General features: G+C 38.5%; 1 protein-coding gene across 1 annotated transcript in view; it reads right to left on the bottom strand.

Moving 5' to 3' along the window:
- Nup75 (nuclear pore complex protein Nup75) overlaps positions 1 to 24428 on the bottom strand; it is a 459526-nt gene that overhangs the window by 347445 nt on the left and 87653 nt on the right. Inside the window, exons 6-7 of the mRNA XM_090389073.1 lie at positions 19252 to 19295; positions 11517 to 11586 (exon numbers count right to left, since the gene is read on the bottom strand). Coding sequence (XP_090245199.1) covers positions 11517 to 11586; positions 19252 to 19295 — 114 coding nt within the window. The remainder of the gene's footprint in view (positions 1 to 11516; positions 11587 to 19251; positions 19296 to 24428) is intronic.

The following is a 24428-nucleotide window of genomic DNA, read 5'->3' as shown; positions in this document are numbered from 1 at the left end:
AACGAATGAAATTCGAACAGTGATTTCCATATTCAGCTTCATCTCCCCTTTTTAGGTGCATTCGCATATACTGTGTATAATGTGCCAATTACCTTCACCATGTCTGTCCATGCAATGCAATAACTCGATTCCCAGTGATTGGATTTTTAAGAAATTTTACATTTTGGCCTATTAAAAACAATTGTTGCACCATCAGAAATATGAAAATTAGAAAAACAAAAATCTGATAGTCATTATTTCTTTGTACATCCATCTGCATTTAATAACTTGACTCCCATGTACTGTGATATGGGAGTCAAGTTATGGGAGATTGTGGATTTATGTTTGTTGTCATGTGCCGGATGGAGGAATGAATGGGCAATGTGGCTGATGCACAGAAACAGAATTCTCAGTTTCTCTGAAATACAACACACTGTGTACATTACAAACTTGTACATTTACTAACTTGTTATATATATATATATATATATATATATATATATATATATTGGTACAATTAATGCCTTGCTCCAATCTTCTGGGATTTGTCCTGGTTTATTTCAATTTGAACAATAAACCAAGTTGAAAATATAATTAAATAAACTAAGCGGAAGAAACATCTTTTCAAGTTTTATAGCGAGACTTTTAATAAACAAGTCTACCAAAATTTTCGGAAATTAACCATTTATTATTATACATCACTAACTTTAATTTATGAATAATATTTTGATTAGATTTTCTTTTATAAGGGAAACCACAAGAAAAGAAACAACTCATTTAAGTGAAAAGTATCACAAACTAATAAAAACCAAATAACAATATTAATATATAAGGAAACATAAAACCAATTAACTCTAATAAATTAATGCCACTTAAAGAAAACAATCCAATTTCAGTTGCCCACGTTATGTCTTACATACGTTCTTAAGTGCAAAATTATCAAATGTTTATCTGCAAGCAATCAATATCTAATGCTGATGGCTTGCAGACTTACAATCTCCAGCTTCATTGGGCTAGTTACATTTTTATATTATTTCAATGTTAAAGCCACATTCACCATTTTATTATTATCACTTAAATTATGTAAAGCCCTCTAGCTTTACATAAGAGTAGTGTCATTTTATTAGATGTAAATAAACACAACACACACACACATTGAATGCATTTTAGAGATTTTTTATTTGGAAGGCAACGTGTAGTGCTTTTCAACTTTCATTATTGGTAACAAAGATTTCATTGTTTTGCTTGATTGTTAGCACTGTATCATATTTACATTGCTATACAACAACAGCAGCATCAACATCATCATTGTCATCATCTACCTAACCTGGATCAAATTCTCCAATAAAATCCATATATTTCTACATCGTATCATTGATTATTAAATAACAATACTCTTGATCACATTCATTTGTTGAACCATATTTTTGTGGAGTCCTTACTTAATTCTGTCTGCAGTTGAACCAGCTCCTGTAGAGTTCTATTGTAGTAAAGAGCATTTCTCTCTCTAAGTCACAAAGGAGATTAGGCAAGTGAAGGCAGATTACAAGAAATCTTTGGCAAAGGATGCTAAGAAAAACAGCAACGACTAATTTACTTATAATAAACTATAAAAGGAAGGGGATAAATCAAAATGGTCCACCTGATATCGATGGTTCGACTGTTGATGATCCTGCTGAGATAGCTGATAATCTGAATGAGCATTTTACCGATAGCTGGAATTGTGTGGGTTTTTATGTTATTATGGGAAATGTTTCCCTTCACTGCAATCTTCAATCATATAAAAAACAAATTTTCAGAATCTTCTCTTCATTACTTTTTTTTTTAAGCTTTGTAAACTTGTTACTCCCCGCAAATTGTGTTAATTGCAATCTCACTTGCGTGTATCTTCTTAGTTAGTTGTAATTTGTGCGTGCCATTAAAAAATGCTTATGCATGCTATCGTGAAATTTATAAAGAAAAGAGAAGAGAAGAGATTATCTTTTACACAAAGGCCTCTTGAAGCATTTCTGAAGACGATGACTCCTTGCGCAACAAAAAAATAACGAGTGCCAACCCAACAATGAGTGTGTATTTAGTCAACGATGAAGAATAAACATTCTTTAACATTTGTAAGTCATAAATAATTTCTTTAAATTATAATTTGCTTGATTTTACAGGCTATTTTCATTTCTTTGGATAAATCAATCATTGTTTAAACAAACTAATTAGCTAACTAATTTCATTGTTGAGAACGTAAGCCCTGTTTTTAACATTGTCTATGGGAAATAAATTCTCGCTTTATGAGCGCATGCTAGGAACTAAGTTAGTTGGGATCCCGACTTAATTTTATTAAGGTGGGAACTACCTGTACAGGAATTTTGCTAGCAGGGAAAAGGAGGTGATTTTCTTTCTATAAGGCAATGGTCCCCTGTAGCCGAGTGGGCAGGAGCGGAGCGGGAGTGCAGTAGCACACGCTCTGAGTAGACCGGGGTTCAAGCCCCTGACTGCTGAATAGGTCGATCTGCCAACCTGCACTGGACCATCGTGGCAGATTATGTTCCATTTCCCTCAACATGACTTGTTGAGGAGGCTTCCATCCTGCTGTGGGTTGATAATGGCTGCACTTTACTTTTACTTTACTTTAAGGCAATGGTCAGGCCATGCCTTGAGTACTGTGCACAGGTCTAGAGGCCTCATTTTAGAAAGGATGTAGAGGTGCTTGAGCATGTACAGAGAAGGGCAACAAGATTGGTGAGGGGAATGAAGGGATCCTCTTATGAAGAAAGGCTTAAGTTCTACAAATTGCAGCAGCTGGAAACTAGGCACCTGTGAGGTCATCTGATTGAGGTGTATAAGGCCTTGAATGGGTTGAGCATGCTGAATTCTGATGGGATACTTCCGCTTGCTCAGATTATTATTATTATGATTAGCCATATGAAATAAATAAATAAATAAATAAATCTTTATTGTGAAGTAGAATTACAGCACAATATCCCATCACGGCGACGAGCGCCAGGGGTTCACATATAGATAACATAAGTACAAATTCAAATGGCTACAAAATATAGCGAACACATACAAAAGGCTACAAAATACAGATTACAAATGCAAAAAGAAATACAAATACATCATAGAAACAAGGAGCTGAACACAAATAAAGAAAAACAAATACAACTTGGCAGTGATTCAGGTTTCAAGAGCTTTGATAAAGTTGTGTCTGTCCTTCTTTTTACTTATTATGGTGTCGATGTCGGCGTCCACACGGTTGAGGGCAGCGAGCATCTGCTTGGGCAGAAATCTATCGGTGAGTACAAGCCTGTTGTGGTGAGCCACAAGTGCTGGTACCGACCTTAGGCTTGGCTGTGGAATCCTCCAAGAGCAAGCATTCCAAATATTTGGAGATGATATTTGGCCTGAGATGAGTTTGGCTGTGAAGACCAGCCTCTTTTCAACGATCAGGAACTTCAACCTCGGGATGTCGAGTGCTTGTGCCATCATGGTAGTTGTGGTAGCGGAAGGTAGCCGAAGCTTGTTATTCGCCCATTTCAGTAGCCAGTATTCAGCAGTGTACACCCGCTTAAGGTTTGTATGTGCAGCAGAGGCCCATATTTCTGCACCATAGAGAATGGCAGGGTAGACGGTGGAGGTGATGAACCTTTTAACAGTGGCAGGATGTCGGATGTGTAGCAGCTGCTGCTTTGAGATCCACCGTAGACGAGAAAATCTGGTACTGAGTTTGTCGATCTGGTTGACAAAGGACATCTTTTGGTCGAACAGAACGCCAAGGTCTGTGTGCGAGGGTACGTTTGGTATTCGTACCCCTGCAAGTGAAACGTTGAGTACTGTCGGCATGGATTTAAGGGAGAATATAACCTGAGCAGACTTCAGAGGGTTAATTTTTAGATTGAAGTTTGCCAGGTACAATTCTAGATCCTTAAGTTGGGAATTGATCCTATTGCTGAGCTGGGCGGGGTTGTCGCCAGGGTTAATTGGAGTCAGCAGTTTGAAGTCATCGGCATAGCATAGGAGACCATTCGTTGAGGCAATAATGGGCACGATGAGGGCTGTGAACAGGACACCAGACAGGACACCCCCCTGCGGTACTCCAGCAGTAATGTCGCAGGATAGGGTATGTTGCTGCCGATGGAGAATAAGTATTCTGTGACTGAGAAGTGATTCCAAAAAGCACAGCATATCACCTCGAATGTGAAAATTCTCCTTAAGTAGGAGGAGCAAGGCCGGAATCGACACGGCATCAAAGGCTGCGCCTATGTCGAGGTATATGGTTGCTAGCTCAGCTCTTTGTTCGAATGCTGAGAGAATACGTTCTGTGGTGGCTGCCAAGTTAGTGATTGATGATTTTCCTGCGATAGCATAGTGGATTTCAGGTGGTTTCGTCTGGAGGATTTGTTGAGTGAGTGTGGGTAGCAAAGCCTTTTCAAGAGTTTTTAACAGACAAGAGGCAACTGATATGGGTCTGAAATGGCTGACGTTTGTGGCAAATTGGTTTTTGGGGATAGGGTACACTCTGTATTTATTCCACTGGGGTGGGAAATAATGCTCAGCGAGGCATCTGTTGTAGATCGAGAGAAGAGGGCCTATGATGAATGTGCTTAAGCATTTGATCATAAATTGTGGAATTCCATCCTCCCCAACAGTGGCTGTTGTGGGAAGGGAATTGATGGCACGTATGAGCTCCTGTTCCGTGATCTGGATAGTCCCTAGGACATCTGAAGGGTTTTCATAGTCAGGCTGGACAACTGTAGATGGGACTGTGGTTGTATTTGAAAATCTGGCGATGTATTTGAGCCATTCTTGAGGATCAAGCATGTGATTGAATCCACCATGTGGAGCAGCATAGAATGGCTTTCCTTTCTTCAGAGTGCGGTTAAGGTTCACTTGGATTGCGTCAGCTTTCTTTCGATTAAAGTGGGCCCTGGCACGGGAAAAGGCGATTCTGTCTTTACTGTCATTCGTATGCTTCCATTTCTTATGTAGGACTTGTTTCATTTTGAAGCTGTTGTTAAGATCAGCAGTCCACCACGATCTGGAACGGGGAGTTACTGTTACTCGTTTGGTGGCAGCATAGTCGGTGACGGATTTAATCCATTCAGACAGGAGTGTCACTGCAAGGCTGAGGTCGCAGTCAATGAGGACATCCCAAGGAATGCAAGATGCTGCTTCTACACAGAGTTGAGGATTAAGGTATTTAGGTGCTGAAACGTATTTGACTATTTTGTTGTCAGGGATGTTGAAGTTTGGCACCTGCAATGACCATGTCAAAACTATGGGCTGGTGATCAGACAGGAAGAATGCGATGGGATCATCCTCAGCTGTGCATGGTGTTGAAGCAAAAGCGAGATCCAGTAGGTTCAATCCCCTGGTGGGTTTCTCATTGACCCGTATCATGTTGATGGATTTGAAGAACTCGCAGAGCCTGATAAAGAGGTGATGTCAGTTTGGAGGCAGATTAAAATCACCACAAACAAGGCAGCCGGACGAAGATGGTTTAAGAGCCAATTCCCTAAATCTTCAATAATTTCAATTGTAGGCCCTGGGGGAATATACACAGATGCGATATCAATGTGGCTGGAGTGGAAGCGTAGCGAGACTATAATCGCTTCGAAATCTTCAGTTGTAGTTGAGGTCGAATTCTCATATGAGAATAGGGAGGTGTTGTACAGTATGGCTACTCCACCGCCTCTAGATTGCTCCCTGGATGCAGACAGCATGTTGTAACCAGCAATAGCTGAGCAGAAGAGTGTATCTTGATTAGGTTGAAGCCACGTTTCTGCGAGGCAGACCACATCAGCGACTTGGGAGAGGAAGATCTGTTCTGCTGAGTCTAGTTTGTTCCTAATGGACCTGATATTTTGGAAGTACACCCTGATGACAGGTGTTCGACAAACTTCCGTCCTGATTGGAGGTGTTCTGAGTTGGCGTGTTCGAAAGCGAACGGCTCGACGTCCTGACGAAATATGGACTGGTATTTTATGGGGTCCATCACCTAGGGGACTCAGGATACTCTTATCATGGCGGAGTGGTGCCTTAACTGTGGGGTTTGGCAGAGCAGTGGTACGAAAGGAGGACTGTTGAGATCTTTGGAAGTTGTCCGGGAACAAGTCCAGTCAGCTGTTGGTAGTGATGTTGCAGACTTGGTTTTGGTGCAGAAGTGGAGGTTGGGGAAGGTGACTGGTTCTCCTATTATAGAAGGGTCGAATAATGGTGCCAATAGGCCAGATAGATTCGGTTCCAATTAAATTGAACAGGTCCTGTGCGCATTCAACCCTGAACGATGCGCAGCGGGGGTTCCTGGTGTGAAGTTGCTGCACCTTTAGTCGAAGGTTTAGTTGATCACGTAGAACCTCAGCAACATGGTTTGCTGTGGTATTTGGAGCTAAGCGAGATACGAAAAGTCCACTAGAGGATCTGGACTTCTGCCGTCTGGGAGGTGTGTGGGAAGGCTGCAGTTTGGAGTTGGTCGATGTGCCAATTCGAAGCCATTCACGTGAAGCCGTACTTGTTCGTTGGCTCGCTCTGAGGTTCTTACTTGTACTTTCCTCTTGTTGCATAGGATAGGATGGATATGCATTGGGGTGAACTGGGAGTGGAAATTGTAATGTGGAGGAATCCGCTGGTTCGAATATTGAATTCGCTCCGACACTTAATCCCAGGCCTTGTGAATATGAGAATTGCGAATGAGGTATGACAGGACAGGCATTGCCAAGAGTTGGGTGTGAAGGTGGAAATGATGACTTTTGCCTCATTGGCATAGAGGTAGAGAATTCGTTATTGCAAGTAAGAGAGTTTATACATGTGGTGCCATTGACCGTTGGTGGAGCCTGCTTCTGTAATTGTGGAAACCTCTCTTTTGTTGAGTGGTGATTAACATCAGTTGCCCTTTTCAGGTTCTTCTTGGGCGCACGTGAATGATGCGCTTTTGTGGATGGTTGTTGTCCTTTCCCATCCGTTTTTAGAAGCTGGCTGGAGTGAGGAGATGGCGCTCGACGAAATCCTGTGTTTAGCCGTTTTTCAGATTCGTTCCTACCTGGAGCTTCTGATGGAGGACTGGGAATTGATTTTTTTCTACGTTCGGGGCAGACTGATACTGTAATGGCCTTTGGGTAATTTTTATATAATCTACAAAGTTCGTCTGAGTTCAGAAGGTTAGTGAGTTGGCTCGGATCTGCTAGCTTACTCAGTTCGATCTTATTATAGATATCAAGGAGTATAAATTTCATCTCCTTGTTTTCAATATGGTGCAAGAAAGCCCGAGGCTTATGCTGCACTGGTCAAAAAAAAAAATTTCCTAGTTACCTTGAGAGAGAGAGACAGAGAGAGAGAGAGAGAGAGAGAGAGAGAGAGAGAGAGAGAGAGAGAGAGAGAGAGAGAGAGAGAGAGAAGTAGAAAACAATCACCAAGAAAGAGAAGAATGATAATATCCAGCTCAGGTGTGCCAAGCCCATACTCACCAGATGTGAGCCCCTGGGGTTTATGAACCTGAGGGGGCATACATTCAAATCAAGGAAAGACAGTTGTAGAATAGATGTGTAGAAATTTGCCTTTAGGCCAGTAGGTGGTTAATTGCTGGAACAAACTTCAATCTGTCATTGTGGAAGTTGATAGCTTAAATAAATTCAAAGAGGAACTGGTCAAACTTTTAGAGGGAATGGCTGTGTGATTTTTTTTTTTTTTTTTTTTTTGTTTTGGCTGATGCTATATAACATACGCTTGCTTTTTTGCATCACATGCCTCTATTACTACTACTACTAACTATTATATAATCCTGAACTTATTTTCCTTCTCATAGAAATAAAATGATAACAAATTTTCGCTGGGATATCTGTTATCCATTTTGCAGTACCAAAGTTCTTGTTTTCTAGTCTTTCAACAGCAACACAAGATGTTAATGGTGTATAGAACTTAAAAAAAAAAAAATTTTATTATTATCGTTTTGTTTTTATATTTCTAATATTTTTAAAAGTTGGCTAATTCCTGACTTTTTTATAAACAAAATTGTCAAAACAAAATAATTACAGATCAGATCTTATAGCCTGCCCCCCACTAATATCTTGTAATGTATACTGCGTTGTTTAACTTTGTTAAACAATGCAGTATGCTGTTAATTGTTAGAGATTGCAGAATGTCATTTCCTTTCTTCAGTAGCGGGTCTCGATCACATAAGTTGTCTGTCCTGTTGTCTTGAAACTTTACTAGACATATTGGACAGACAACTTATGTGATCGAGACCCGCTACTGAAGAAAGGAAATGACATTCTGCAATCTCTAACAATTAACAGCATACTGCATTGTTTAACAAAGTTAAACAACGCAGTATACATTACAAGATATTAGTGGGGGGCAGGCTATAAGATCTGATCTGTAATTATTTAGTTGAAATTTGAATAAAAATAACAAATAATGAATAATTCTTTTTCCAGTGAATAACAATCAACTCAAATAATGAATAAATGAATAATAAATAACTAAATAGGTTATATTTTTTATTCGATTTTTCTTCTAATAAAAATTTATTGAAATAATTCCCAACTCTAATCTTATGTATGGACTTTCTGGGGATAACATGTTTGCAGCAAGACATCATATTATTTAAAGGTTTCTGCATCATCATCATCTGCCACATTTAAGACCTTCCAGAGAACAAGCAAACATCTTGGAGACACAACCTTTCAGGAAAGTTTCAGAAGTAGGCCAATCAGTTCCAGAACTAAGTTTGTAGGAGTGGTCCTGAATCAGGTGGAAGAAAATCCTGGTGACAGCACCTGAAAGAACTCAGCAGCAAAGGTCAAAATTCTCCTATTTGTGTGGCGAATTTTAACAAAACAACAGTTTCATCTGTATCACATTCAAAGATTACAAGGCTTTACTGAAGCTGATTTCCCACCAAGAGAAGCTTATTGTACTTTGTTACTACGAAAACATGTTGTGATCCTCTTTTCTACCCTCTGTGTTGTTTTCTACGGTGGATGGCTTTGCCAGAAATGGTATGCTCAATTTTCACATTCATGAATAGGCAGAAATGGGAAGACATGCCATCATCCAATCACCAGGCATCAGCAACAATTTAGTATTTGTGTATGGGCATAAATTAAGCTTAGCCATATTTTTGTTTTGCTTGGAAGATTACTAGAGAATCCTATTCCAATTTTTTAAAGGGTGATGTGCACAATATACTAGACAAAATTTTTTTGCAGCCCAATGGTATATACAGTTAACATATGACTGCACCCTCTTATTTTAGTTAAGTAGCCAGAGACTATTTAAATTTGCTTGATCCCTGGACCTGAATCCACTGAATTTTTACTTCTGGATACTGAAATCCATCATTTTTATAATGCCTATTGACAATATTGAAATGCTTTGCCAACATGAACAAAGATGCCAAAAAATATGAACAATAATTGTAATTTTTAAATGCATCATGTATTTTAAATGCATCTTGAATACACACTTGTCCATAATGAGGCATGTACAAGTGTGTATTCAAGAGTAAGGTAGTCATTTTGAATATTTCCTTTACTTTAAAAGGTAAGACAGGGTGGAGTTAACTGTTGGAACATAAAACTGGCTGTAATTCTGAAACAAAGTGATTTAGGGTACATGCTCATATAAACTTTTTACACTGTTCTGAAGTCCTGAATTAATCCTGGAAGTATGAATCACATCACATGTTGTGAAATGCTCTGAAGCATTTCACAACAGGTTGTTGTTGTTTTTTTGGTTTTTAGGAGCATTAGCAACTAAGGCCATATTGCTCCGGAATATGCGGTGGTCATTCCCTGACCTTTCCGCATCCTCCATATTTGGTGGTGACGGGCTCGAACCCCGGTCTAATCAAGAAGCGTGTGGTACGCACTGCTGCTCCTTCCCACCTGGCTACGGAGACGCCCTCACAACAGGTGATTCAGCATATGAAGTCGTATTGTTCAATATTAGTAATACATGCATCTTCATTAGTGTCTTACTCCTATAGTAAGACATGCATTCATTGTGACATTTAGTAGCATGAACCATCACAGAAGTCACTTTTATTAGTTAAATGTTCTCACAGTAAGAGTAAGACAGTGAGACAGAGTAGAAAGAAGCAGACACAGAGATCAGATGTACCTGATGTTAAAGGAATTTCATTTAGTAATTCTGGAATTGAATTATGGTAATCATTTCGCTGTTAACAACATTAAATATTTTTTCTGCCAGGGAAAGACAGTTGAACTATGAACTTCCACTGCCTTACTATATTTCTAAGACAATGGAAGTTCAATACTGGAATGTGATAATGTACTAATTTTAATTTTATTTGTTTGAAGTGATTTACTATTATTCTACGAAGAATTACAAGCCCCTGCATTTCAAAAAATTTTGCCATCAGAAAAAGTTACTAATATGGATTTCTACTTTAATTCAAGTATGGAGTTTTGTCTATACTTTATGGATGGGATCTACTGAAGCAATAAGCTTCAAATACTTCCATGTAATGAAGTATTTGAAGCTTTTATGTAATGAAGTATTATATATTTAACCCCAGGGGCTCACATCTGGTATGGGCTTGGTACACCCAGGGTCCTGAGCTGGATATCATCATCATTCTCTATCTTGGTGATTCCCTTCTACTTCTGACTCACTCTCTCTCTCTCTCTCTTCTCTCTCTCTCTCTCTCTCTCTCTCTCTCTCTCTCTCTCTCTCTCTCTCTCTCTCGGAGTAATTGAGAAATATTTTTGGCTGGTGTAGCTTAAGCCACAGGCTTCCTTGCACCATATGGCTAATAATAATAATATTAATGTCTTAACCTAGCTCTTAGTTTCTGCTACAAGAAAGTTGAAAACTGTGTATTGCAAAGAGGATTTGTATTCACTCTAATCTGGAATTTTATCTCTTTATTACCTGTGAAAAAATGAGATATATTTTATATACAAGCTGCATATCTAACATGAATAAAATTCTATTGTGATAATAATCTAAGTCGGCAGGCCTCCTCTCAACTACTTGAGAGGAGGCCTGAAAGTGTAGTACAGATTAATTTAAATCAATTTTGAATCATATATAAACTACATTTAAACTTTCATAAGTCATTTATATATTTATCAATCATTATAAATAAACCTGAATTATACTGAAATTAAAACCCGTTACTTTGCATTTAAAAGCTGCTAACTCTCTCTCTCTACTTATCATCTAACTTAGAGCTCTGTGATATGCCTTTACTAATGGCCATGGTTGATAATCAGGTCTTGAATATTCTTAACCCTCACACTTTTGCTAACATACCAATACAAATGACAATCTACATGACTTAAAAATTTTAATCCCATGGCAAGTTTCCCTCCCATTTCCTCTAATCAATTAGAAGCAAATTCAAAACACTTTTAAGACAATAAGGCCATCACACTTGCTCACCCATTCCCTTTGCATGTAGCAGCTCTCATCGTAATGCATGGTACATGACTTTTCGAGGAGACAGCACTAACTGTAAGATCAACTATCAAAATATTCAAAATATTAAAAAAAGATTTATGAATGAAAGGAAAGTTGCCTACTTGACTGAGTGTCTATCAGCATAATCTCCAAAAGGCTCCAAATCAATTCAATACTATACAAAAGATCCCTCTATAAAATAACATCAATAGTGTTTATTAATGATTATTACTATTCCTGTTAAATATATCATTATCATTTTATCTTTATCATTTTATATATATATAATGATAAAGATGCAATTAAATTATGAAAGTCTTATCAAACAGGAATGAGCTGTTAGAGTTTATTTATATAAAATTTATATAAGACTAGGTTATGAATCTGGGTGCTACGGTAAATGCAGAAAGGACCGGCAACCATAAGGAATAATAGACAAAATGGTAAATATCAGTATATTTGTATATTTGGTCGGGGAGTTGAGCCTAATCGTAAACTGGGTAGTTAAAGTCCTAGGACCCACAGCGTTAGGTGCTTACGATAATTATGCCCTTATTAACTGCCCTTATTTTATTTTTATTTCAGGTAAATTAATTTTTTTACTTACAGGTTTTCCCTATTCTTCGATGGTTATTACACCTGATAGCTCAACTCCCCTACCAAATATATACAAATATACTGATATTTACCTTTTTGTCTATATATATATTAGTATACTGAAGAAAAGATGCAACATCATTTATAAAATAAGCACATACTATACAACAGCCTCTGATTTTTACATGCAATGAAGGCTTCCATTTACTACATCTTAGCAAAAAAAACACTATATTCCAAATGCAACAGAATCCAGGCATTTGAAATGAGAAGAAAGCAGTGAAAAAACAGTTATAAGTAATCTGCATAAATGATTTATGGGAACAGTACAGATAGAATAGGTGTTGGAATTATAAGGCCAGCTGGAATCCTCATCAGACAAGCATATATGTGGGCTGTGTTAGGATTAAGTTGAAAGAGATGCATATATCTTTGCATATATACTAATGATAGGAGTATAGTAAACAAATTTGATGAATTTGAAGTACTGGTGAAGCCATCAAATGTTGACACTGTAGGGTTAATGGAGGCATGATGCCAATCAGACACAAGAGCACAGAGAATCTATAGAACTGCACCCAGTCAATCGAGTAACCAGTACAATATTGAGTCAATCAGTGTAACATAAGTATTGGGAAAGACCAAAATGAGAGGAGTGTATTACAGGCCAAACAACTGTGATGAATATAATGGACAACTATACAGACAAATAGACTGGGTCAGTAAATAATCATGTCTTATAACCAAGGATTTTAACTTTCCATATGTTGATTGGAACTTGGTCACACACTGGACAAATCTTTTCTATACCAGGAAGTCAGAGAGACAATGAGAGGAAGCAATACTCTTGATTTGATTATCAGCAGTGCCTCTTCATACATCACAAATGTGCAGATAAAAGAACAATTAGGTTCCAGTGATCGCAGTATATTGATATGGGATATACTTAAAGATGTAACTATTGCCAATGGTAAAGGGAAGGAATTTTGTGTTCAAAAGTGTGACTACAATGATCTCAGACAATTTTTACTATTCAGTGTGACCAACTTGATGTTACTAACAGCTAATTCTAAATGGAAAGTATACAGGAGTGCTTTACATTTGGAATTGGCATTTCCATTAATACAAGGTCTTATATTAATGGGGAATAGCAACCCGCAAATAAATTACACATTTGGAGGGATTGAATTAAAAACAGTGGAGGAGGAATGGGATCTAGGAGGAACAGATATGAAGTTTTCTGAACAGTGTAAACAGGCAGCCAGGAAAGCCCATGGTGTCCTATCGATGATTTACAGAATATTATCCTGTAGAGATAGAGAAATCATAATCCCACTGTATAAGGTGATTGTAAGACTACATTTGGAATACAGTGTTCAAGTATGGAGAAATCTGAAAAATGACATTGAGCTTCTTGAAAGGGTTCAAAGATGGGAACTCGAATGGTGAGATCAGCAGGAGGACGTATGAGGAAAGACTGATTATGTGGTCCTTGGTGATCTGATTGAGGTTTATAATGCTCTGGGAGGGATTAGCAAAATGAACAAAGGTAGAATTCTCACTGTTATAAAGAATTCCAGAACTAGGGGCCATAAATTCAAATTATAAGGGTTGAGGTTTAGATTAGATTGTAGGAAATTTTCTTTTAGCCACCAAGTCACTGATTGCTGGAACAAGCTGCCGTCGCAGGTAGTTGAGGCTGACAGTTTGGATTTATTCAAAGGTCAACTGAATGGTTACTGGTGTGAGGATGGAAGTATATAATTTGTATTTTCTTATCTACTTGGGTTTTTTTTTTGCCAGTGCAGCAAAAGCCTGCGGCTTCCTTGCACTATATAGCAAATACTATTACTAGGGACGTAATCACAGCATTTTATACTGACTAAGAGATACTGTTAAAGGCTGAGACTTAAATGGATGTTGGATGAATGATAAAACTAGTATCAGAGAAAATAAGATACAGTGAAAGTTCCCTTTAACGGACAGCAATGGGAAACGAGAATGTGTTCATTAGAGAGAAGTGTCTGCTAACAAGAAGTCTGAGGGAGAAAAAAAAGAAAGAAAGAAAAATCGTTAAATTTTTAATGTAAAATTAAATTAAATTATATACAGATTTTGCACAATATTTTTGCAAACAATATACATACAATTGTGCTATGCATATTATGACTTTATCTTAAGAAAAATACATACAGTAATCACTTATTTTCTTCTGCACCTTCTTCCGGCTGATAATTTTGTTTTCAACATTTGGAGTGAAGAAACCATCGAAAGTCCTTCAGTATCTTCTTCAGCGGCGAAAAACATTTTTAAACGATTGATTTGTATGAGCGCTTCTTCTATTTTCATCAGTGGTTCGTCGTTAATATGTTCTTCGACAGAATGACCTCCTTCCATTTCTTCATCCTCATGAGGAACTTCTTGAAAAATATCGATGATAATGTTGTTGATATCTAGAGCACCATCTTCTGTAGTGAGGTTCGAGTCTATATCTTTGTAGCCAGGGTCACTTGTAGCGGAAGTATCGTACATTATCCCCGGCAACCCAAAGGTCGCGGGTTCGATTCCCGCCTCGGGCTTGGATCAAAGTACTGCAAAAACCTTGGGAGGTGCAATATGGCCACAGAAGCCGATACGCCAACAACTACCAAATCAAATCAATCAATCGTACATTATCAATAGATGTTGAAGTTCTTGTTCTTCTTGGTGCTCCACATTGCTGTTCACAACTTCAATTTTTGTGTCTGAGAAGCCAGGCTTTACAAAACAGTTCACGACAGTTTGTTTTCTAATTGCGTTTACTGAAGAGGAAATCCACTGAATCGCATCTAGGATGCTGAGTTTCTTTGCAAGGTCACTTGCACATGTTACATCGTTCATGTTTGCAATGAGATGTCTTAAAACACATTTTCTGTAGTGAAGTTTAAAATTTTTTATTATCCCTTGATCCAAGGGCTGACACTCTGCAGATGTGTTTGGTGACAGAAAAACTATTTGAATGATACAATTCAATGTGCGGGTGAGATGCAGCCATTATCCATGAAAAGAATAATTTTTCTGTTTTGACGAATCATGTTTTGGTTAAAGTGACTTATCCATTCGCTCATGATATCTCGTGTCATCCACGCTTTTTTATTAGACTTCCAATCAACATTCAAGATTCAACTTTATGCCCTTGAAACAACGAGGATTTTGTGGTTTTCCTATAACAAGAGGTTGTTCAAAGTCTCCCAGCATATTTGTACACAATAGTACAGTCAAGCGTTTCTTAGAAATTTTTCCACCCTGGCACTTTTCGTTTTTTAGACTCATTGTTTTTTCAGGAAGAGATTTAAAAAACAACCCTGTTTCGTCGCAGTTGTAAATATACTTAGCTTCAAAATCACAACATAAATCTTCCAATTTGACGGTCCACTCTGTTACAACCCCAGTATCAAGAGATCCACCTTCACCACTTAGGGTTTTCCAAGAAATTTTATGCCGAGTTTTGAACTTGTTTAGCCATCCCACAGAAGCTTTGAACTCATTTACTCCCATAGATTTCGCAACCTCCAAAGCCTATTCCCTAATAATAGGCCCATTAATGGGAATTTTTTTAGCAAGTGCGCGACAAAACCACTCATATGTAACATTGTCAATTTGAAGTCCAACAGTTTTCGGGAATGATTTTTAAACCTGATCATTTACGTGTTGCCAAAATTGTTTGAGCAGTTCATTTTTTTTCCTTTAGGATGTCGCTTACTTGCGTCTTCCCGATTTTGAATTTTGCGAGATTGTGAACACTATTTTTTTTGCCAATCATACGCATTAATGAGTTTGACTTTATCTTTTAAAGTTAAATGTTTACGAGAAGACATTGTGCACTTCACACGACACTGAACAAAACTGAAAACTGAAACTCAAAAGACGAAAGGCCGACCAGATTCCACCCCCCCCTGCACACACCGAATTCATCAGAAGTTTAACACGTGCCTTAAAATTCTTGAAAAAGGGTTTAGAACCGCGACGTAAACCTTGATAAAATTCAGATAATCAGAAATAGAAAATAAACCCACGATTGAGGCAATACGTTCCTAGAAAAAGGGCCATGAGCTCGCCCGCTGTCCGTTATGGGGAGATCAAATTAAGTGCTAATCTAAATGAAACAGTGCAGATTGCCTGTCCGCGTCCGTTACAGAGAATGTCCACTAGACAGAAGCTGAAAACACGTTAAAACCAATAGAGGAGAGTTGGGGAATTTGGTAATGTCCCTTGTAGAGAGATGTCCGTTAAAGAGAGGTGTTCATTAGGAGAAGTTTCACTGTACATGAAATGCATATAAATGATGCATTCCATGTATTTTCTATCATAGGATGCAGAAACCTCCAAGTGTAAACCCATCTGAAATAAAGTCACAAATGCAGTTAGACAAGCCTAGTCAAATTACAAGAAGTCCCTGGCAAAAAAGTAGCAAACTTCTTTTTAGCATTAGCATATGATGCAAGAAAGCAAGCTTATGCAGCATCAGCCAAAAAAAAATGCTCCCATTTCACCCCTCCGTTCATTCCAAGTACCTGTCCAGCTCAGCCTTAAATTTATTTAGGCTATCAACTTCCACAAAGGATGGAAGTCTGTTCCACCAACTAACCACCCGCTAGCTAAAGGCAAACTTCTGCACATCTATCCTATATCTGTCTTTCCTCAATTTGAATTTATGTTCTCAAATGATTATTCTGAACAAGACGAAGGATTCCATCAGTATTGAGCATGCTCAAACCATTCAAGGCTTTATACACCTCAATCAGATCACCTCACAGGTGCCTAGTCTCCAGACACTGTAATTTGCAAGATTTAAGCCTTTCTTTGTAAGAGCAACCTTTCATTCCATTCACTATAATGAGTGGTGCCAAGCACGCTTCTTTAGGGTGACTTATAGCTCAGAGATTTTTTTTTTTTTTTTTTTTATGAGAACCCCAAACACGAAAGGTATCAAAACCTATAGTACTTAGTACCGTGCATGGGTTGAAGGAGAAGTATGAGGAGAGGGGGATGCCGGAAACTTTGCTCTAGAGACTAAACATGGGTTTCACCACTTCAAGCCTCGAAATAAGCAAAGTGGTGGTATTTCACCGGTTGATGAAAGTCATCTACCACCTTGGTGGTCAGAAAACTGGCAGCTACATCTTAATGCAGCAAAATGCAAGGTCTTACACTTGGGAAATCGCAATTCCAAAATAACTTACACATTTGGTGGAGTTGAACTGAAAATAGGAGAAGAAGTAATGTGGAAGTTATGCTATGGTTAGATATGTTCTCTAAGCAGTGTACGCAGGCAGCAAATCATTTGCCTGTAAAGATAAGGAGGCCATAATATCACTGTATAAGACAATTGTAAGACCACACTTACCAAGTGTGGTCTTACAATACGGAGACCACATCTAAAAAAAAAAAAAAAAAAGATTCATGTTTTCATGAAGGTATAACATGTGGGCTACAGAGCTTGGAAACTAGACACTCAGTGGAGATTTGATTGAGGTGAATAAGGTTCTGAAATTTGGGTAAAATTTCACTGTTATGATTTCAGAACTAGGGGCCATAAATTGAAATTATAGGAGGAAAGGTTAAACTTGATTGCAGAAAATTTTCTTTTAGCCAGTGAGTTGATAATTATTGGAATAAGTTGCCTCAATGGGTGGTTGAGGAAACAGGTGGTTGACAGCTTGGGAAAATTCAACGCACAGATGGATAGCTACCTATATGATGAGGGAGTCAAATAGGTGGGTTATTATATGTCCTGTGCAGCAAAAGCCCAGGCTTCCTTGCACTATATAGCTATTCTATATAGCTGTATATATAGAATATAGAATATAAATTTTATACCCTATAAAATCTTGGGTAGTGCAAAACCATGTTATACAGGACTAAGAACCAGCACAAAAAAGGGGGTTACATTCCAAAATCTAACAAAAAATACACTATTTTTATTATAACTATTGGAAACTTAATTTTTATTAAAAACTGTAATAACTGAACACACACCTTATAAACTGTGATACATATAGGTCAGATAATGTATTTAACTTTCTTCCTCTTCATCGCTGCTTCATCTTCCAATCTCTCTAAAAAATCAGTAATCTTGGTTTGTTTGCTTTTGCTCGATAGCTTTTTGTAAATTTCATGGTATGGAGCTAAGCATTTTTGAAGCTCCCTTTTGAACTCTGTGCTCCTTTCAGTCGAAGGATCTGCATCCAAAAAATAAGATTCTAATTGCTTGGCTAAGTTTATGCCTTCCCGTATACTTTTTAGTGTAAAATTTGGAACTTCAGAATTTTCGTCTGAATTGATTTGGTTTATCTCTAATGCAATTTTCCACCAAATCCACTTTGCCAGACTCTTTTTCTACCAGTAATCCTTGAACGTCTAATCATATGATCAAAACCTTCACTCCTACCGACTTATCAAGTTGTATTATCGCACTGATTCTGTTTTCTGCCGGTTCGACCATATTTCGTGAATAAACTGACTCTGGCCATAGATTTTTCCAACACTCAGTTGATGCAGACGGTTGGTTTTACTTTGAGTGGCAAAGCTATGATTCTGATACAGTCCACAATTGAAAAATGTTTCCATACCTCCATCACTTCAATAGATTCAGAATCAATTTTTTCCAAAATCCAATCAATAACGATTTTCTGATGTAATGAGTTTTAAAGGTTAATTAAATATTTGGTATTAGGTGGTAGGAATATTACTTCAACGTTTGGATGACTTAAATCTTTTGGATGGCCTGCCAATAGTAATAAGACTTTGAAATCTAGATCAATAGCACAGAGATTTCCCAAGAAAATAAAATATGGGGATTTCCCAATATTTTTATTTTATTTTTTTGCATAATGACTAGTGAGCCAAAATCGGGGATTCACAAAAGAGAATGGAAAAGTTGAAAATTTAAATCTAACTTATTCCCTGCATAAAAGCTCAAAAATACCCTTTTATGCGAAGTTTGCCGCAATTCTCTAACCATGTTAGAGCAAAACACGTGTTATATAAGAACGTGTTATGCGAGGATTGCCGCAATTTATCAATCATGTTAGAGCGAAACCGTGTTGTACAAGTACCATGTTATACAGGGGTTGCCTGTACATCAATTTAACTTAACAAAGAAGTCACTGCATACAGTGGTATTTAGTTAGTGGTGTGTGTGTGTGTGTGTGTGTGTGTGTGTGTGTGTGTGTGTGTGTGTGTGTGTGTTGCCGAGAGATTTATTAAATGGGAACTTACCTGAGATGCATAGTCAGCTAATTCTTCTTCATCCACTGCGTCAGCTATATAAAATTAACAAATAACATGTTATGTGCAAGTGAACAGAAAAATCATATGAAGTTTGGTCAACTGACTCATACAATGGAAATAGCTAAATGGTTTTGCTCACTTAAAACTCATTAAAAGCCACTGATTTTCATACATTATATTAACACATTCACTGCTTCTTAAATGCAGCTTTGGATTGTAATCCACACACACACACACACACACTGCTTCTTAAATGCAACTTGGGATTGTAATCCACACTAGGGAATCACCCCCATCCAATTGAAGGGAGAACACCCTTCACTTGGAGTGTACTAACAACTGTGTGGTACTACACTTAAGGTGGTAGAAAGTGAAAAAGACCTGGGAGTAATTGTGCAGTCAGATATGAAGTTTTCTGAGCAATGCAGACAGGCTGCCAGGGCAGGTCATGGGATTTTGTCAATGATATATAGGAATTTTGCTAGCAGGGAAAAGGAGGTGATTGTCCCTCTGTATAAGGCGATGGTCAGGCCACGCCTTGAGTGCTGCGTACAGGTCTGGAGGCCTAATTTTAGGAAGGATGTAGATTTGCTTGAGCGTGTACAGAGAAGCAACAAGATTGGTGAGGGGAATGAAGGGATCCTCTTACCAAGAGAGGCTTAAGTTCTGCAAATTGCAGTGGCTGGAGACTAGGCACCTGTGCGGTGATCTGATTGAGGTATATAAGGCCTTGAATGGGTTGAGCATGCTGAATTCTGATGGGATCCTTCCACTTGTTCAGATTACAAACCTAAGGGGGCATAAATTCAAATTAAGAAAAGGCAGATGTAGAATAGATGTGCGAAAATTTGCCTTTAGCCAGCGGCTGGTTAATTGCTGGAACAAACTTCCATCTGTCGTTGCGGAAGTTGATAGGTTAAATACATTTAAGGAGGAACTGGACAGGCATTTGGAGGGAACGGTGTGATTTTTTCTTTTTTTTTTTTTTTTTTGGCTTATGCTGCATAAGCTCATACACTTGCTTTCTTGCATCACATGCCACTACTACTACTACCCTACTTGCAAAACGTTTTTCTTCCCATCTGACCAAAGAAAAGCTGGATATTTCTGCAAAGCAACTTTTAACAGTGGATGACTGATTGTCTTTGTGAAAAGAATTCCTAAAAATGTTTCTGCCATTTCCAATCCAGATCAACTCAATCCCAACTCAAAAAGGTCGTTGAAAAACCAAGCAGTGAAACTGTTAACGATTTTGTTTCCATAAGCGATTTCATTGAAAAATCTCTTGCAGAAACAAAAAACTTGAATGCAAAGAAACACAAATTGTCCATTAACAAAAATGGTATCAAACACTAAAAACATATTTCTACCAAGAAAACTCATTTCCCATTATCTTTTATCAAAATAAAAGGTAGCATAGAACTTATGAAAAGTACAAGTCTTCATCTTCTGTATTTTTGCAACCATCAAAGTATAAACTACCAAGGTAAATGCAAATGGCTCACATCAGAGCAAACTTCTTGTTTTTACAAGCAGCATTTTTTGATTCTGAAACTGAGGCTGAAAGCTGAAATGGACTAATTTATTATACAATTGAATGTGTACAATGAACTCAAAAGGCATTTGATGAAAACTTTGTTATATGCATAAATTTGTTATAAAGGAAGAACATATGGAACCAATAGACTATATGAACAGATGATGTTCTCTAAACAAAAAAAAATAATAATAAATATCAATGCATTAACAAAAAAGCGACTAACAGGTAAACAATGTTGACATGTTCAAACTGTTTTTGTGTTTATTTTCACCATACCTTACATTTAAAGTTCAAAAATCTATTCTGGATTTTTTTTTTTTTTTTTTTATATTTAAGTTTGAATTTGTTTTTCAGATTTAATGGTATGCAAGTCTCAATTAGCACTGCTTCAGCATTACTCTTGTTGCTGTTTGCAACAATTCCTTTAATATAGCATTAGTATAGCCATATGATTCAAGAAATTTGGCCCTTGAGGTTGTCCGCTGATGGATCTGATATTCGGGTGACACTTAAAGTCAAGTGGGCCAATTTCAGAGAAGTCCAGACAGTCTGTGACAGCCAAATCCTCTGCTTGCACCTTCACAATGGTGGGACTGTTAGTAATCCTGGGTATAACCCCCAAGCGCAAGCACACTGTGGGTGACCACCCAGGTGTGAACCAACTTAGGCAGGGGTCGAGGTGTGGCAGCCACACCACATGGAGGAATGCCACCCCTGTGTTACTAGGTGGTAGATGACTCTTATCAACTGATGCAATACCACCACTTTGCTTATTGGAGGCTTGAAGTTGTGGAACCCATGTTTAGTCATTCTGGTCAACCCTTCCCCATCTCCTCCATCATGTAGTATGACTGATGGGGCCTCCATAGCCAGGTGGGAAGGAGCAGAGCAGTGCGTAGCACACGCTTCTTGATTACACCAGGGTTCAAGCCCATCACCACCAAATACGGAGGATGCGGAAAGGTCAAGGTAATGACCACCGCATATTCCCGGAGCAATATGGCCTTAGTTGCTAATGCTCCTAAAAACCAAATAAGAAGAGAAGTATGGCTGATGTCTTTTGAGGTTATGATGGACATTATGATGGACAGATACCCTATCTCTTTTAGGGTTATTCAGCCGGAACATGCTGAACCACGTCCAGCCTTCGTCATAGTCAATCCTAAATTGAACATAGTCAAGATAATTAGTCTTACCAATCAACACACTGTTTGCATAAGTGTACCAACTCCTCATGGCTCTTACTTTTTAGTTTCACTATACTGCCCACCAACTTCCGACATTACACTTCATCTTGCCTACCTCGATCAAGTTATTTCTTTGGTAGGTACTTGTTGTTTTTATTTGGTTTTTAGGAGTATTAGCAACTAAGGCCATATTGCTCCGGGATATGCAGTGGTCATTCCCTGACCTTTCCGCATCCTCCGTATTTGGTGGTGATGGGCTCGAACCCCAGTCAAATCAAGAAGTGTGTGCGACGCACTGCTGCTCCTTCCCACCTGGCTACGGAGTCGCTGTTGGTAGGTACTGCCAAACTCATTATAATATCAGACGTTAATGCCAAATCCAGTCTATGGCACTCCGACCATACTGATAATAAGGGTTTGTGCATAGAAGACTTTCTCCTTTCATGTACTGATATTTCTAAATAAACCCGACTCACCTTATACCTTCAGCTCTTTAAATGGCGAATCAAATATAGACATCACTGCTACTTCTTACACTGTTTCTTCAAACATTAGTGACTGGACAGTAAATACTAACATTTGCTCAAGTGACCATCATGCGATCACCTTCTCTGTGACTTGCTCTGCACAATCATATAATCCTCCACAACAGGACTTTAGATTTTCTTTGCAATGCATCATGTGGAACAAGTCTGATCACTGATACTTCTTACACTGTTTCTTCAAATATCATTGACTGGACAGTGAATTTGCTCAAGTGACCATCATGCGATCACCTTCTCCGTGACTTGCTCTGCACAATCATACAAAGGGTACTAGGAAAGTTTTGCAATACAGCTTTGTTTATTTAATTTTTTCAAAGTAATTTCCTCTACATTCAATACACCTCTCCATCCTCCGAAACCAATCTTTAAACCAGTTCTGCCAAGTTTCACTAGGGAGTAAAGCACACTCGTTGTCCCAAGCCCGTAGAAGGTCCTCATCACTGGAAAACCGCCTCCCTTTTAGCTTCATTTTCACATGCGGGAACAGTGCAAAGTCGCAGGGAGCAAGGTCTGGACTGTAGGGAGGGTGCTCGAGAAGTTTCAGTCCTGTCGTGGTCAAATATTCGGTGCAGGCTTTGGCGCGGTGAGCTGCAACATTATCGTGATGGAGGTACCAGGTGTCCATTCTTGACTTTGGCCGCAGGTTCTTCATAGATCCAATGACTTTAGGCAGGCATTGTTCAGTATACCACTTAGCTGTGACTGTCTTCTGCTTGTCCAAAACGACACGTTCCACAATTCCACTCGATTTGAAAAATACAGCTATCATTTTCTTCTTTACAGATCGGGATTTTCTGACAATTACAGGTGTGTCGTCATCATCAAAGACCCAAACTTTGTTTTGAGCCTTGGTCGGCAGATCATAATAGTACAGCCAAGTCTCGTCACCTGTCACGATGTTGTTCACATACCGAGATTGTCCCTTATCAAACTTTTTTAACATCTCCCGGCACCAAGTCACACGTCGTGTCATCTGCTCTTCAGTCAGTTGATGTGGCACCCAGAGAGAACAAAGTTTCTTCACGTGCAAATGATCTTGCAGAATCGAACAAATTGCTGGTGCATTTAGACCCAAAGTATCCTCTATCTGTTGGTAGGTCACTCGCCTGTTTTCGTCAAGCATTTTCCTCACAGCAGTAACGTTTTCCTCCGTAACTGATGTTCGTGGCCTTCCCGGCCTCTCAGAATCCTCCAGAGTGAAATTTCCCCTTTGGAATTCTCTATACCACCTGAATATCGTTGTACAATGTGGACAATCATCATCTAGTGCAAGAGTCATTTCTTCTAAGCACTGGTCTATGGTTAAACCACGCACGAAATTATACCGCAAAACTGTCCTTATCTCATTTCGTGACCACGATGCCATCGCAAGCAATTTACACTCTCACTACTAATGAATAACTGAGCCCATCGACTTGGCGCGGCGGCTACTATGCACGTATGAACATGTCTCAACATGCAGCAACAAGCAGCTTCCTGTGATTCATTGTTGCGTCATATTGCAAAACTTTCCTAGTACCCTTTGTATAATCCTCCACTACAGGACCTTAGAAGATTTTCTTTGCGACGCATCATGTGGAACCGGTTTGATGACTCAATCAACACTGACTTCCTAATTGAAACCATAAACTTCATCCATCACTTTACAACTTCTGAATTAGCTTCCTATGTTAATGATGCTCTCAGCCACGCCTGTTACAAAGCAGCCAAAAAGAAAATTCAGTCTTCCCATCCCACTCCATAGTAGAACCGAGAACTTACTTTGCTTTGTCAGCAAGTGCATCTGGCTAGGCGTACTTACCAACGACATCGCAGGAGCTGGCCACCTCCTAATGTCGAAAGTCTTAAAACAGAATATTAGGTTCTCAAAAGACAATACGTCAAGACCATCAC

Source organism: Mastigoproctus giganteus, chromosome 14 (assembly GCF_048544385.1).
Source record: "Mastigoproctus giganteus isolate SK-2022 chromosome 14, ASM4854438v1, whole genome shotgun sequence".
Taxonomy (NCBI): Eukaryota; Metazoa; Arthropoda; class Arachnida; order Uropygi; family Thelyphonidae; genus Mastigoproctus; species Mastigoproctus giganteus.
The sequence above is the reverse complement of the archived record's forward strand: the minus strand, read 5'-3'. Positions and strand labels throughout refer to the sequence as shown.